The sequence below is a fragment of the Artemia franciscana genome, chromosome 20 (genome assembly GCF_032884065.1).
Source record: "Artemia franciscana chromosome 20, ASM3288406v1, whole genome shotgun sequence".
Taxonomy (NCBI): domain Eukaryota; kingdom Metazoa; phylum Arthropoda; class Branchiopoda; order Anostraca; family Artemiidae; genus Artemia; species Artemia franciscana.
Genome location: NC_088882.1, coordinates 17,999,603 through 18,017,113, shown reverse-complemented (window position 1 = coordinate 18,017,113; position 17,511 = coordinate 17,999,603). Strand labels below are relative to the sequence as shown.

General features: G+C 33.7%; 1 protein-coding gene across 2 annotated transcripts in view; it reads left to right on the top strand.

Moving 5' to 3' along the window:
• Window positions 1-16,629, top strand: part of LOC136039835 (protein rhomboid-like) — a 171,741-nt gene extending 155,112 nt beyond the window's left edge. For both annotated transcript variants that reach the window (XM_065723750.1, XM_065723751.1), the window contains 4 exons: window positions 8,363-8,505; window positions 10,551-10,663; window positions 11,474-11,574; window positions 13,945-16,629. In XM_065723750.1, coding sequence (XP_065579822.1) covers window positions 8,363-8,505; window positions 10,551-10,663; window positions 11,474-11,574; window positions 13,945-14,247 — 660 coding nt within the window. In that variant the 3' untranslated portion in view covers window positions 14,248-16,629. The remainder of the gene's footprint in view (window positions 1-8,362; window positions 8,506-10,550; window positions 10,664-11,473; window positions 11,575-13,944) is intronic.
• Window positions 16,630-17,511: the final 882 nt, after the last annotated feature.

The following is a 17,511-nucleotide window of genomic DNA, read 5'->3' as shown; positions in this document are numbered from 1 at the left end:
TAAAACATTAAAGAAATATGGTAGCCTATATACAGTCCAGGGGCTCCGTGAAATATGTAATCTTATTTAAGCTTTCTGTAAAGACGAAAATATGAATCATTGGTCTTGAATTCAGGCTAAAAAAAAAGAAAAAAAAAAAAAAACATCTGTGGATGTGTAGGGCTTTCAACCTCAATAACAGAGATTTGGTATAACATGACGCCTTGCCTTTTAAGAGTAAGCCTACAAATTTTCAGTGAAAAAAAAAGATTGCTTTAATATCTTGGTCTGTTGGGCAATAATATTGTTTGTTTACCAAGAAGACCCAGACATTTTTGAATACTTGAAAAACTGCTAACGCAAAAGTCTTTGAGTATTTTCTTTAAAAACCGGTTCATGCTAGGTGGGCTTCTGACAACCCTCTTAAAATGTTCCAGATCTCACCACTGTATAAGTTATCCATGGACATACAAATTTGTTAAATAATAAACCTTTCTTCGCTCACTTTTGTCTTTGCTGTAAATTTTTTATGGTATAAACTTTTTTTCAAAAACAGGATATTAATAACCGAGAAAATTAACTCTTTTTGCGATCGTATAACTTCTTGACGGGTCGTGAACTCCAGGAATTGTATCAGCTGTATGAAAGAAGGTAACACCTGTTTTAGTGTGAATAGTAAAATTTTGATATTCTGAGCCCTAGCAATAAAGGATTCTTATAACTGTTAATGTTGTCACAATTGTTAGAAACGCCCTTGCAGGGCTAAGCAGTTGGAGTTGGACCCTTTCTCTACCTTTCGCTAAATGTGTAAGAAATTAAACACAAATACGCACTTCTTTACATTTAATAGCTGAGATATCTTTCCAATTATGGAATTCACTCCCCACTTGAAACAGAATTGTGGATGCGGGACCTTACCTTTAACTGTAGTCCTTACTTTTTATTTATTCTCGTGTTCAGCTATTTAGTAACTTTAGAGGACTTGAGCTAAGGAATTTATGTAAAAATAGCCCCATCGATGTGATCAAGAAACATATGTATATACACAGTATATATTTTTATATATATATATATATATATATATATATATATATATATATATATATATATATATATATATATATATATATATATTTATATGTAAAGCCCCATTAGATTATACCACTGACTAAAACTTATCCTTTACGAGCGATCCATCTAAGCATATTTAGCAATAGCCAAGAACAAATATTATGCATATGTGATTTAACTGTTCTAAAAGTGAAAGTGCTGAGGCTTATTACCCTAAAATAAATGGAAAAATGTTGTATTCACACGAAGAGAGATGGATGTTTTTCTGTGTTCGAAGTAAATTGGTCGCGTACGGTTTTTGCAATACTCTGTTGCAATTCAGCTGCGGTAACTGATTTCAGGGGGACACACAAATACATACAAACTAACGTAAGTTTGGAGACAGAGGAGGAAGGAATTGGTGCACAGGGTTGCCAACCGGGCACATTTTATGTCAAAAGGACACATTCCCTTTGCCTGGACACAATGACATAAAACCCCAAAGTGACACGTTTTAGACATTTAGAACGCATTTATGGCATTAGGAAATTTATGATAAAACGAAACATTTCCCTACTGAATATATATCTTGGTAAAAAAAAATATCACTTTTCACTAATGTAGTGCTTTTTTTCAGCATTCAGGCCAAAGATATCAGCAAAGCCTAAAATATTTTCTCCAAAGTAAGGGATTTACATGTTCATATGAGTTTACCCGTTTATGAAGTCAATTAGTATGAATTTTTTTGTATGGATTTTTTTTCATTATATTTGATGTTAATTGGCTGCTTTGAAAGAGGTTTGCAGATTGTGTTTTTGTTAAAAATACAACTGGTAAAGAAACCCTCCAGTTTGAGATTTCGAGATTGTCACATTTTAGCTAAAAATGACACGTTTTTGGATGCTCAGGGGACACACTCATGGACCAAAAAAGTTGGCAACCCTGTAGATGCATCGTCAGAGGCTCAAAGTTTTATACACTTGTGAGAGGTAGAAGTGAACAACCCTTTGGCTTTAACACAATGTACGTTTCTCAAAATTAACAGTTCAGTCGTTAGCATTTGGCTCTCTCAAAAATCTTGGCAAATGTTAGCTTCTTTTTTCCTTTTTTTTGACGGAAAAGATTGCGAGACAGGTGAAATGATAAAAATTCGGACTCCTAGACAGAGTTATGTCTAGTAGTATTTTCTTGTCTGTGATTCACGTTTTCTTCTAAGTCATTAACGGAAATGAAACGGAAACTATAGTAGATTGAAGTATCTAGAAAAAACACCACTGCAAATCTATTTAAAACAGTTGTGATGAAAGAAATTCAAAATCAATAAGGATAAGGGGCTGAGAAACCTTGCCACTTAATTTGCCATTAGGTGGCGACATCGAAAATGTAAAACTCTGTTTTTTCAATACGTTGATTCAAACAAATATTCCCCATAAAAGCAAATGGAAGGTTGCCACAAAGATTTTTTTCCTAAATCTCTAAATACATTTTTACGTAGAATGAAGTATATCTGGATTTTTACAAAAAGAATAAAGTCCAATCTCACTCTATCTACCCCCCCCTCCTGCCTTACTCGTTTTTCCACTCTCTCCCCACACTTAAAATATAGAGTAGCAACCTCCATTTGCACTACTCGGAGAGAATTTTTGGGAGGATGTCTAATTTGGGACAAGATCTTCTGAAAATTTGATTATCCAACCCCTCTGAATTGCCCAGGCCTACAGTTAGCGCCTCAATTCCTTTGCTTTCTTATTAAGCCTGACTCTTTACCTCATTATCAGCTTGTGTCATATCTGTAATTTGTTTAAACCCTAATAGAAAGAAGCAATTGCACCTTTTTCAATGCTATCTTTTACAATTTCACCATAATCGAAAATAGCTTACATGTGGTTAGATCAGATTGAACAAAAGACAATACCCTATTATTAAATCAATTCTTGATCTTAATAATGGATTATTATTAAACTGACCTCTCTGACTGAAATATGATACTGATTTCATCAGTATCAACACTATTCATTGCGACTTGGACAGACAGATGGTTTAAATCTAGTATTGTAGTGTTTTCATGAATAGGTTGAGACTAGCCCCCTTGTTAGGAACTGAATTTTCTTAGCAAATATGGAAATTATTTCTTTGTTAGAATAGAAAAGATTTCTTTGATACCGTGAAATTATTGCCCATTCTTGACATATTTTGCGGAAAAGAGATTGAATTAGGTTGAGTATAACGAAGTTGGCCACTGTAGCCGGGAATATTTCGCAGGAAGCCAGTATAGATTAATTGCCAAAACGTATCGAACAAACTGTAAACTAAAAGAGATCTTATAAGAAGTGGGGATTCCCCTCCTTCCCCCTAATAAAACTAATCTTGAGTTTTAAGACATGAAGTGTAATGTGAGTCTCCCCGCCTCCCAGTCCTTCTTTCCATGAATGGTGTTTACAAATTCTAACTCCACCATCAAAGCAAAATCGAGCATAGCTCAGTCCTTTTTCTGTTAATGGGAATTGGTCCCAAGAACTCTGTTTGTGTAGTATGTAAACCTTTAGCAATTATCAAGGACATGACCCCGGGGTGCAAATAAATAATCTTGCGTGTTCTAAACCAAAACATATCCTGTATGATTTTCAGGATTTTGAGCTAAACAATATCACCAGACCTCCTTTGTCGATTATTGACGCCTAAGGGACTGCTATGTCGGCCCTTTCCCTTTTCCCTGGCTCTAATATATAGTATGTGCCAACATTTTCACACAATGTATCAACTTCAAAATACTGTTGGTTGAATCTTTGGACTTGATGTCTTTGGTTACTTACCCTACCACCAAAAAAGAGTTACTTACCGGCAGATTACTTGACATTTTTAGGTGAACGAAATCAAAGTAGCAAGACGAATTCAACAGCATAAATCTATAAAATGATCGCCTTCATTCCGATAGAAAGATGGTGTTTCAGACACTAGCCGGAAAAGTAGAAATTAAAAAAGCATAGGAATAATTATGACTCCATTTATTATATCGACAACCACCTGGCTACCTACCAACCTTCGAAAGAAAGAAAAAAACTTAATAATTAATTCTGAATTAACATCCAAGAGAGACCACACAGCACTAAGGGTTGTCCGAATCCGATAATTAGTCACAGATTTTTTCTTCCTTTTCTCTGACCATATGGACCATGCCCCAGGATTAGGGTATACTAAATTTGGACTTATAATCATAAGTTTTTCATCTAGGGTGAAAATTAATGTAAGATTAAACCCGAATGCCATTTTTTCCGTTTAGTTTCTCTATTTTTTAGTTTTGGTAACACCAATTGTTATATTCCTGGGCTGTATAAAAACGCTATAATTCAACAATAAGACGAATTGACTGCTTCAGCAAGATCATACATTGATGGAATTAAGTGTCGATATATTAGTTACGGATTTGTGTGGGAAATAATAAACCATATTTTGTTTCAAATAAGGATAAATAATACAAGTAAATTTCTAACATTTTCGCTGACTTTACCAATCGATGCTGTAAGGACGATAACCGTAGATGGTGAGCTTCACTCAAAACTTATTTATTATAGGGTGTGTGGTTTGATTTTGGCCAGCTAAAGTACACTGCTGTTTATGCTCAGAAGGCGGAATTCACATTTATATACCTAAGTAAATTTTCACATAAGACGATTCGCTCTAATTAAACTGTATGTCTAATAAAACGAGTCTCGAAGTAATGATACAGGGTTAAAGATTTCAGGGGTATTAATAAGTGGATGACTTTCCTAATACTATTTATCCGAGGTTTCTTAAAATACACTTTCTAGGTCAGGGGTGTCGATTAGGGGAGAGGGTGGCATTTGTACCCTATATTTAGCAAACTTTTTTGGGTATTTCATTAAAAATACTTTATTTGGAATTTTCATTAAATTACCCTTCTCGCCTATATTTTGGAAAATACAATCATGTTTTGGAGTAGATTTTTTTTTCTCTGAGTCATATTCCCATTCCATATTCTATTAGAAACCACTATTGCAGACTGTCTCAAATTCTATTTCTGTGCAAGAATGAATTTGTAAATAGTAGAGCAAGCATTTTGCAAGAAAAAAAACTATTTCAAAAATTCCAATAAGGAAGAATCTTTAGAAAAGTGCGTAGCGTCGATTTATAATGTGGTTTCATTTTGACCTGCAATTTTATCATCACGGATCAATGCTAAGGGAGGGGTATTTTAGTCATATACCCTAAAATGTCGAGATCTTAACAATTGTTCCAATAATCACTTAAATATTTCCATTCAATTCACACTCCGTTTGGCATTCGTTTGAGTTTGAGTTTTTGCGCTCTCTAAAAAAAATACCTACTTCCGTGCCTGTTTCTGTTAGTCTTTAAATTGGAGGCGCTGAAATATTGTTGGTTTCAGTCTTGGTGGTCTTCCAGTGAATACGCATCTAGAAAAGCAACCAACGGATAATGAATCACGAGAAGAATGAGAATTTTCTTCAATTTTTTCTAATAAATATACTAAATATTTATGGATATTATCAACTAGAAAATAACAAATAGGCCACTATTTCCAGTTTCGCAATCCAAAGAAATATATATTTTGTAACTTAACGTCTTTCGGATTCTCTATCGCTGAAGCAAAGGTGTTGGTGCTTTCAAATTATGGACATTTATGACCAGCTTACATTTCATAAATGGGTAGTTTTATGCCCGATTTACGTATTCCATATTTGGACCCTTTTGGGTAGCATCCAATGTCCATCTTATATCTTTTGTTCTAGACTCAAAGACTTGCGTCTAGTTTAGAAGATAAATGGATGAACGTAGATTCGATTATTGTCAATAGGTTTGTTTAATTGTCAGGGTAATTAATGTTCAAGCTCTATAGTTTTAAATAGTGTATCTTTTAAAATTTATTGTAAAGCCTGTTCAAATTGGGAGAGTTTCCTTCTAACCCGGTGGTTTCCTTTGTGAGCTTCACCAAGATCTGGGCAGAGCCCTTCCTAGAGTTGGTGGTGCCCGCCGGGGCATCCTGGGAATCTGACCTGGTTGTCCTCCCCTCTCCTGCTGAAAATAGCTCTGCATCTGGGACAGAGGGGCTTTCTTAGCTAATATTAATATATCTTTGAAAGAACACATGCCATGTAAGTTTGTGTATTACATTATTTACCTATTATCGAGTCTATTTATTTCTAATTTACTCGCTATTTTATTTGTAACTTTATTGCGTAGTTTATCTATTTTTGAGAAGTTATTTTTTAAGGATTAATTTTTGAGACCTTGAACTTATAAGGGCCGGCTGGAAAGTTACCAATGATTTAGGCACACGCACGTGCACAGAAACAAACCTTGATGGGGGTCAAAGAATTTTTTGTACTAAAGTATTCTACCAATCACACTCAAGAAGTGAAATTAGGTTAATCATAATAACATATACCAAAACATGATGCAAATACAATACTTTAGTTTATATAGTAATATAATTTGGGCTATATATTTGCATATTAGGGGGTTGGGTAAAGTAACTTAACCTTGCACCCGCTCCACCCCCTAATTTGCAAATATATAGCCCAAATTATACAAGTATAATGCACTCTGTCACCCGCCATTTGTCTTTGTGGCTATGAAACCGGTTTTTTGACATCTTACATTCAGCAAACTTCTCGACTGTATTTTGTGTAATACATAAGTATCGAATGGAGTACCGAATAAGTACCGAACGGCACCGCAAAAGTACCGAACGGAGGAGCGGGAAAGGTTACAAGTAACTAGATTTGATTGGCTTTTATGTCTTCTTCTTCTTCAAAAAATATTATGACATTAGGCAGAATCGGTCCGTTGTACTCCCTAGAAACAAATATGTATAGGAGACTTAGAACGGACTCCGATTTGTATGTTTGACTCTTAAAAGTGTAAGTTTTTGACTTAATGATTTTCGAACTTGTACTTATATACACTGTTTGCACTATTTATACTGCTTGTACTGTTTATATTTTGTGAATAGATAATACGTGAGATGCTTCATCCATTCTTTGTAAGTTTTTCTTTTTGCCGGGCATGGTCCTTATCACCATATTTGTAGTCTAAATATCTGTATATGGTCAATGACTAATACTTCTACTATATCTGGATTAGATTTGCAGCATTACAAACAATTTTGAGCGAATGTCTGTGTGTCACAATGTACTGCTATATTATATTTGGTCCCATAGACGGATTTTGGCTGATGGGAATAGTTGTTAAGTTGTAAATTCAAGACGAGTACAAAAAACCTGACTAGAAACTTATCTCATTTAATTGGGGCATTGAAACTGGACCTTTAATTTAGGAAATTTGAATTATGAAAGCAAATCCAAGGTTATTTGTTAGTTGAGAAATACTGAAGATCTCTTACCAGGCACCTAGACAGAAATTTCTGTAGGCTATCTTTTAATGAAATCTAAGAGACTGTATGCGATCCCTAGGATGAGAAATACTCACCTGACTTGAAGCATCAAGCGCAAAAAAATCGTATGCTCTCTTTAGGTAGTCAGAAACCCTTTACTCTGACTTAAAGCATTGCGGGGAAATAATGGCTTCAGTTACCCATTGTATAACATCATATGATTGTTTTCAGAGCAATGGTTGGCTGGAAGTTATGGACACTTACTAATTATATAATGTAACATTGCAGGAAATGATTATAAATTATGATTTTTTAAGGGTGTATAATGATAATAAAAAAATATGTGAAAGAAGACAATGCAAATTTCTTGTGTACTTAGCTTTAACTGTTATTTTCATGTAAATTAGCATTACTCTTGGTATCCATTCCACTGTTTATTTATTTGTATATTTTATTTTAGCTTGGATTTTTTACCTACTAAACAATATTGAATGGTGAATTAAGTGCCTCTAGTCCCGTACCAGAATCGATCCCGTAAAAAAAATTGTATGCTCTCTTGAGGCAGTCGGAAACCCTTTACTTTGACTCTTAAAGCACTGCGGGGAAATAATGGCTTCAGTTACCCATTGTATAACATCATATGATTGTTTTCAGAGCAATGGTTGGCTGGAAGTTATGGACTCTTACTAATTATATAATGTAACATTAGAGGAAATGGTTATAAATTATGATTTTTAAGGGTGTATAATGATAATAAAAAATATGTGAAAGAAGACAACGCTAATTTCTTGGGAATGCGAGTGGGTCTCTCCCACTCCGTGTATAATGATAATAAAAAAAAATATGTGAAAGAAGAAAACGCTAATTTCCTGTGTACTGCTTTAACTGTTATTTTCATGTAATTTAGCATTAATCTTGGTATCTATTCAACTGTCTATCTATTTGTATATTTTATTTTAGCTTGGATTTTTTACCTACTACACAATATTGAATGGTGAATTAAGTGCCTCTGGTCCCGTACCTATTGACAGCATATTCTTATACAGGCCAGATAAAAGATCTGAAATCTGGAGATTTGTGTTCTATATGGTTTTACACTCGGGGTAAGTGCTTTTGATTTTGCTGAAATATTAATATGTCAATTTGAGTTAAAGGATATAACTAAGGAGTTTCTAGACTTGGATCTCCCCCTTGAAGTGGTGAAAGATACATAACTCTATGCAATTTTCAGTTATTTAAAGAATTAAAAGGACGTTAAATTAAAAGTTTTGTAATTTAACCTTTTCAACACAATTTTTTGCACTCCAGCTATGAAGTTTTACTCTAATCTGCTGCTTTAATTCGTGCCATTTATTGTAGCAGTAGGGGAATATACTATGTTTATTTCATGTTATACCGCAACACTCAAAGATATATTTTACCCATAAAATTTATTTGATTTCTCCTTTTGAGCAAGATGTGCCAAGTTTTGAGACTCAGCATATTAAGAAACATTTAGTAATACCCCCTTCCTCACTGTGGTGTCAACTGAGGGACAGGAAGGCATTTCCCCCTGCTCAGGTCTTCCCCTTTATTTTGAAAAATTCCTTTTTGGATATTTTTATTCAAGAATGTTTTTTTTTGGTATTTTCATTGACTTTTTTTCAAAATAACAACATTCCTCCCCCCCCCCAACATTTTCAAACATAATTTCCCCACCCCCACCCCCCGTTACACTTTGTGAATTGACACTATTGCTTTTGCTAGGATTGAACCTGTGTTGACATATCCCTAGATGATTAAGAGCCAATATAACAATTTCAATATGTTTTTACTTCGTAATATTATTCCATTGTAGATGAAAACGCTCTTGTTATTATTTTGTTTATCATTTGTGAGCAAAATTGAGATGACTTGGACAATGCTTGGACAATCCAAGACAATACTTGGACAATTCTGATTCTCAGATTTCTTCAGTTAATTAAAAATCTAAGAATGGTGGAATTTGGACTCCAATTTAAACTGAATTAAAGCGTAACCAGTGGATATAATTGAGGGGTATTATGGGGTTAGATTAAAACTACCGAGGTAGGCTACCCGTGTTTCTTAGGTAGGCACGATCCGAAATAAGATTTTTTCAATTCTCCCAAATTATATTGCTATTTAACGGTAAGTCTGGTTTTGTCCGTGGCACGCTATATTATTGATATCGACGCATTGACAATCGGGATTTTTATCGATAATGACCATTAAAATAAAATGTAGAATAAAAAACAGCGAAATGTCTACAAAATTTTATGCATGCAATACAGCTTATTTACTTTAAAGAAACATCCCAAAAATTTTTATACCATGGGTTCACCCACTTTCCACTCCTAGAGTACATCTCGGAGCGCCATATAGGTAGCACAGTTCTGCCACGTGTCGGACAGTTCCTCTATGCGTGGCACAGTCCCTGCAATTCTTGGTCCAGTTCCACCACGGTTGGCTCGCGCCGCCTGGTATCCGTGATTTCTGGTGGTTGGAAACCCTCTCTCCGTACCGGACACATATGTTTGTGGAGGGGGGGATTCAGGTGTTGTCAAATTTTCAGTATTTTCTTTCGTGATACTCTTCGAGCGTTACTTACTTTGTCTACGGGTATAATTCTCACAGGGGAGGAAGGGGGAGGGATCAAAGTTAGAGTCTAAATTTGACAGCAAAAAGTGAGTGATTTGTGTAAAAATTATGAGGATGGTTGGCCCCCAACCCCCCATCGCATTTCCTGGCTGAAGGGCCAAGAAACGGAAATCAGCACCGCCGGTAGGGACTGTAAAGTCTAATGCAGTATTCTTTACCTATGCCTCTTTTTTAAATCTGGTATATAACTTTTAAATGATTAGACTCCCCATATGAACTATCTAATACTGTCCCGTGCGCCCTTACTTGACAATATCAAATAAATGAGTTAAGTAAAAAAAAATACTTATGCAAAAAGATCGACTTCTGTACCCAGCACTTGATTCCCACACCCTCAAAGAGTATGGATATTCCCCGTTTATAAGGCCCTGCTATAGATTCGTTCGCTTTCTCTGAACGTAACTGTCGACAATTTATTTCATTCTTCGTCAATGTTGAAAGATGTCAGCATTTCTAAATGTATATTACATGTTATTGTCTTTTGTTTCAGATGGTTGCATTTAACATTTAATCTATCTGTTCAGTTGTTGGTTGGGTTGCCACTTGAAATGGTCCATGGATCCACTCGTATTGGAATTGTATATATGTCTGGTGTTTTAGCCGGTAATTGAGCTTTTTTGTTTTCTATTATTTCATCACTCATCTAATATATTTTTAATTCTTCTCACCACAAACAAATTCAATTTTACTTGTCTAAATTTCAAACGAGAAAATATATCTATATAAATTACTTCCCCTGTATTGATTCCTCTAAATGTTCAGTTTACTTAAAATTTAAGCAAGAAAAATTATCATTGCAAAGTTGTTAATTTAGGAATTTTACTTGACGTAATTGGTAAGCGTTCTTAACTTCCATCCAATCACTAGTCTTCAGCTCTGAAAGTAATCACATGATGTTATGCACTGGGCACCTGAACCCTAAGGGCAAGCTAAATGCCCATTATAGAGATCGCATAAATTCAATGGATTTTCCTTGAAATATCGAAGATGTTGTTTCAAAATTTGTCTTCTCTCATGTTATTTCTTATATATTCCATATAATTCTTCTGTTTTTACTTTTACTTTTTTTTACTTTTTACGTTTACTTTTTTTTTCAATCTAGTAATTTCGATGTTAGAAGCTTTGATCATTATAGTGAGTTTCAATTTTCTGTGTCATTTTTCGTTAATAATCTTGAAATTATTTTTAGCGTATTTGGGCGAAAAATTCTATTTTGCATCCGATTGTATGGGACAACAGAAAAAGTTAAATTGAATAATTGATCCATCTTGTACTTCTTATTAGAACTTAAATTAAAGAGCTTGTCAGGGATTATCACTGACCAATAATCTAGCTCCACTAATTTGTCTAAAACTTCTTATTTTGCCCCCTTTTGACCGGACATCTTAATAAAACGCCCTCATTATTTTTCAGGCTCCTTAGGAACATCAATTTTTGATAAAGATGTATATTTGGTTGGTGCTTCTGGTGGTGTATACGCCCTTCTGGCGGCTCATCTGGCTAATGTATTACTTGTAAGTCTCCTTTTTTTATTATATAACTAATTAAAAGGCGTAGGTATTCCCATATTTGAACAGCTTCATATAGTGGTAAAATTCATATAGTGGTAAGATGACTGCAATTTATCTGGAACCAGCCAAAACCACGGAAAGCGCTGGATGATTTGCCCCCAACCACATATTGCACTCCCGGCCGAAGGTATTGAATCGGGTGATCGGTACATGTGTAACGCAGACCATGGTTGGCATGCGTAAAAAAGTAAAAAAAAAAGTTGAAACATGTTTTTTTAATGAAAAGGGTAACCTGTTTTCGAAGGTTTTAGAGGGTAACAAGTTGAAATGAATTGAATTGACTTGACTCGACATGATTTGAAATTGCATCGGTTCTACATTATGGTTTCAACCAGACTATATTATGTTTTAACCCATATATATATATAAATATATATATATATATATATATATATATATATATATATATATATATATATATATATATATATATATATATATATATATATATATATATATATATATATATATATATATATATATATATATATATATATATATATATATGTTTGCAAGTCAAAAATGCGAATTCGTTTTACACTATTTATTAGTAATGTATTTTTGATTCTTGGTGAAGTTTGGGGAAAAACGATATCTTGTTGTCATGAGGGAGAAAAGTCTTGTATTTCAGGTTGGTTGGAGATTTCCCTGTGTGCTCTTGTGTTTGTGAATGTGTGTTAGCCTCTATATGTGTGATATGACAAGATGTTTTGTCTAAAAATGAATTTTAACCTATTGAAGGAGCAACTTCTTTTCTTCTAAGGGTTTCAAGTGAATATTTATTTAATCAAGCCTTACAAAAAAATTATAAGATTCTTTTAGTTAACTTAGTGTGATTACATAAGTTCAAAAGATTTTGAGTAGCATTTTTCTATGGCATACAGTCTTAAAATAGCAATAAGTGAGAAGAACATAAGATTTGAAAGTCTAAATCCAAAAATTTATTGAAGTTTCAAATTTTAAAAGAGATTTAACCCCCCCCCCCCTCCTCCACAAAAAAATACCCTGCGTAAATATGTCAATTATTTAGAACTATTTCACTGAGGGTCTGGCACGTACACAGGGGGGGGGGTCTTCGCCCCCCCCCCCCTCCAAATTTTGTGAAATGTTAAATTTCCTCATAGTTTCTTGGGATTTCTGGTAAAAGTAGGACATTTATTAAGAATCTGGATACATGTGTAAAGCCTTTTTCTGGGATTTTACAGCATGCAATTATCCAGTCAAGTCACTGCCCAATTATTAACCCATTTTCTGTCTAACTTTTTACCCTCTTTGAAGTAATTAGCGATTGTACTGTTTTTTGTTTTTTTTTCGTTTTGTAAAAAGAGTGAGTTTTCCACAGCAAAATAGAATTATCCTTGATACTAGGGCGTTTGTCCCCCCTTTTCAGGATAAAGTACAGCTTTTAATGGATCAATTTAGAAACTATCATTTTTCATTAAAATCGAGGTTTTCGCAATAGAAGAACTACCCCCCACATCACCCATATTGCACTGTTAACCCTAAAATTTCCCTTTCAGTGGGATATAAAATATTAATCACTGGTGCTAATTCGCTACGAACATAACCTTAGCTTAAAACGTACTTTTGAGCTTCAGTCTTCTTCCCCCCCCCCCATCCACTACGATACTACATATTAAAGTTAATCTGTATTTTCTGATATACGTACTTTTTGAATTTATTTAGTTACTAAATAAAAAACTGCTACTTTATATCTGCTGTTTTGAGGGTTTTGCCCCCCCCCCACGAATAAATTCCCGCGTACGTGCCTGCTGAGGGTCCTCATGGTAAATATTCAGTTAAAGGTTTTATTAGAAAATTTTTCGCTAATATTGAAAGCATCGTCCTTGAACTTCTTTCTAAGGCTTCTTAAAAATTTATTTCCCGTGGTGACAGATTTCTAGTGTATTTTGTAGGTTTGAAGTGATGTTTTTGTACTTGTTGTTTTTCACATCCTTTCTCTAAAATCTTGCACACCAGGAACAGGGCATTTCCCCCTTAAATCTAGCAGAGCAGCCTCAATTTCACATATAGATAGGAAATATCAAAGCACTCATATATATATATATATATATATATATATACATATATATATTCATATAATTATGTAATAAAATAATTTCAATATTTCGGGAAAAAGCTTGCATTTATAATAATTAACCCTGAAAGGCCATTCCCACCCAAGAAAATATATTTTGAATCTCTTTTTTTTTCATTTTCATTGTTTGTATTTACACGTGGCTTTTACTGGTATTACGCTAATAAACTATATATTGAATTCAAGAGTAAAAATTTGTCTTCTTTTCTTTGCAGAACTATTATCACATGGAATTTGGTATCCTGCGATTAGTTGGCATCTTAATGGTAGCAAGTGCTGATGTTGGTTTTGCCATTTATGATCGCTATGCTGAGCAGCAGCTGCTGGGGCCATCTGTGTCTTATGTCTCTCATTTAACTGGAGCATTAGCTGGTTTAACAATTGGTTATATTGTGTTAAAAAATTTTGAGCAAAAATTGCATGAACAATTAATTTGGTGGGTAGCTTTAGGTGTATACGCGGCTTGTACTATATTTGCAATTTTGTATAATGTTTTTACGCCTTATCCGGATTCGTAAAAGCCATGGTTTTGTCAGGTTGGTTTTCCAATATTATTCTAGTTCAAAGCCGCAGTATAAACTTATTTCTGTGATGTATTTATCATTACTATTGTCAATTATTAACCGAGAACCTATCAGAAAACGATTTAGTGACGTGTCTGCCAACCAGTATTTAAACCCATCATGTATATTTTCCATGTTTTTTTTTCTAGTAGAAAACTAGCCGCCTCCCCGAGTTTAGCCCAAAGAATTCCTCTCCATCCTCAAAAAGTATTTGGGAACTTGTATTCTTAATAGTACATTTTTTGGTATCTCAGAATCCATCACCTGGAAAGATCACCAAATATCCCCATCTCTCTCTCTCTCTCTAAACAAGGGGTTATAGGTATGATCTAAAGAGAAACTTATGAAATGTAAATCAGGCACGCATGACGGTATTTATTCTGGAGGTGATTCAACATTTTGGTTGATTAAAAAAAAGGACCAAATTATGTAAAAAAAAAGAAGAAATTGTGGGAAAATAGTAGAAATACTAAAAATTCAAAAGGAGGCGGGAGGGGGCACCTTTTCGATGTGTGTCCTCCTGCATTGCGTACATTTAGCTCATGTGTTACTAATTTACTATATTATTGTTCTTCGCATCTTAAACGGCGTATAAATCTATTATCTCTATTGTTAAGGAACTAGGAATTTAATAATTTATTTTAATTCTTAAAATTAATTTTTGTCTATATTTTAAGCAAAATTTTATTTATTTTATGTTTCTGCATTTTCGGACAATGTTGTACTCATGGGATAATTCTCTGGAAGTCTCTCAGAACGGGCATAGCACTCGTTATTTTGTTTTTATTTCTAAAGATAGTTCCGCTTTAGATTATAAAATCAGCAGAAAGCATACTTCCGTGGGATTTTTTTTCTCTAGCCGTCCCCCTATCTTTTGAAATCTAGTCTTTTTTTAAAGTTAGGTATTGTTATGTATTTTCGTGCTATTTTTCAAAATCTAGTCTAAGTTGTTGACTTTTATTACGTATTCTACCTCTGAAAATGTTTTAATGATGTACCCACATTTTCTAATTGGCTTTTAATGGTAATTTGTGATTTGTAGCATATGCAATGGCCCTATAAGGAATCTATTTGAAGATCTCCAACTCAAGGTGAGGGACGGGAGTGTAACTAGGAAAAGGATCTTAATATAACCATTATTTCATCAAATATTTTTCTATGATTTTCTAACATAATTTGGGGGTTCTTCTCTCGCAATGCCAATGAGCGGAAAATAAATATAAATTAATATAAATAAAATATAAATTAGAAATATAATTAAATATAATTAGTTTAAAGCATTTGGTCGTGTTTTTTGTATTGTCAGGTAGCGAATACCATAAAAAGTTTGCACAAGAGGTTTCGAAACGTATGGTTCTAGAATAATAAATACTAAAAAATTATCAACTGCAATTGAACTTTAATCAAATTTCTGGCACTACTTTTGTCCTAAATGAGAAGCGCCCATGGCTTTCTGGTCAAGTTATTTTCTCTTTAAATGAAAATGAATATTTTTATGATTAAATGTTTGTAGTTCTGCCATCAGTAGATTGTATCATTTAAATTTTTTCCTTATAAGCATTGCGAGACAGGGATGTACGCAGGTCGGAGGGGGGGAGACCTACCCCCTCCAAATTAATTTTTTTTCGAATTCCCGGGCTATTCTTATTCAAAATTTTGTCTTTATTATTGCTCCTCCCTCTCCCCATCCCCAAAAATGAACCTTATATATGTACCTGTCATGAGATAGGTTTATAGATATTACATTATCTTAGCTTAAAAAAAGTATATAATCTGAATTAAACAGTTTTCAATGTTACCTAAAAAAGAAAAACATGAGTAATTTTCCGTCAAAAATCACAAAACCTGATTTTAATCATAACATTTAATCCAATTAGAATTCACACTTCTTTTGGAACAAGTCAGCTTTCCCTTATCAAGCCGTTTGAGCCTTGACCTTGAGAATTGCCTTGAGTCATAGAGTTGTAAAAGCATTTAGTTTTATTCAAAATTACCAGGAACTAATTTTGAGAAGTTTCTTAAATATGAACTAGAGGTCCGTTGTATATCGTCATGTTTTCCATTAAGAGTCGATTAGATGTCCTTTGCTTATCATACTCTTATCAGTATTGTAACACCAACTGTCTTGTCGAATTTTCAAAATTAGTTCGATGAAAAGTAAAGCACGGTCTTCTTATGAGAGCTCTTTTTTGTAATAAAGGTATTACGAGATTTTGGTCTGAGCTGGTTGCGTTTATTTTGTTCTTTATTTTAGTTTTCCGTCCCGTTTTGTTTTGTTACTTGTGAATTTTGTAAATACGGAAACATTTCGATGTCAATAAAAGTATTACACGGTAATTTTTTTTATCTTTTGATGAATAGGATAATTTTTTCAAAAGAATGTGCTGAAAAATAGATCCGTGGAATTTTTTTTCTATATTGTAAACATACATATTGTATCGCACTTTCATATTCCGTCCCGTTGACAGTTTTTGATTCAGTCATTATATGCGTTTGTAAATACGGATTGGCATTTCTTTTTCTAATCATAATATATCAAGATTAATAGGCTATTTATTGAAAAACTATTATTGGAAGCTTTAAGAAATGATTTCTTTTAATTGATATGGTTTCTAAAAGAAGACTGATAAGCCTCACAGTTTTTTTAAAACTGTGGAATAATAAATAGAAATTTTTTAATTTCTATTGATGAATAGGACAATTTTTTCAAAAGAATGTGCTGAAAATAGATCCGTGGAATTTGTATATATTCTTTATAAACATACATATTGTATTGCACCCTCATATTCCGTCCTGTTGACAGTTTTTTTTAAATGAATCATTATATGCGTTTCTACATGGTCGTCTCAGGCCCATAGCTACTGAAGAACGGAACTTTTACACAGCAAAAATATGATTTTTATTGAATATAATTCTCTATCCATGTTATTCTTATGGTGCTAGTAACTCTCTGGGATTTTTAAGCGAGTCTGTAATGCTGTTAATGTGTGTTTTTGCTGCAGCAAACCATAAAATCATTACCGAAATATTACCTAAATACTAGATAATATAGAATAAATATTGAAATACGCAGGTGGGTAAAGAGTCATCGCGCATTCAGCCACTCACCATAAAATTAATGGAATCAATGACTTCGTATTATTGCAAGTAAAGAACTGGTCATTTTAATACGGTGTATACTGCTTCAATCACCTTAAGGCCCATTGACAGTGAAATTTT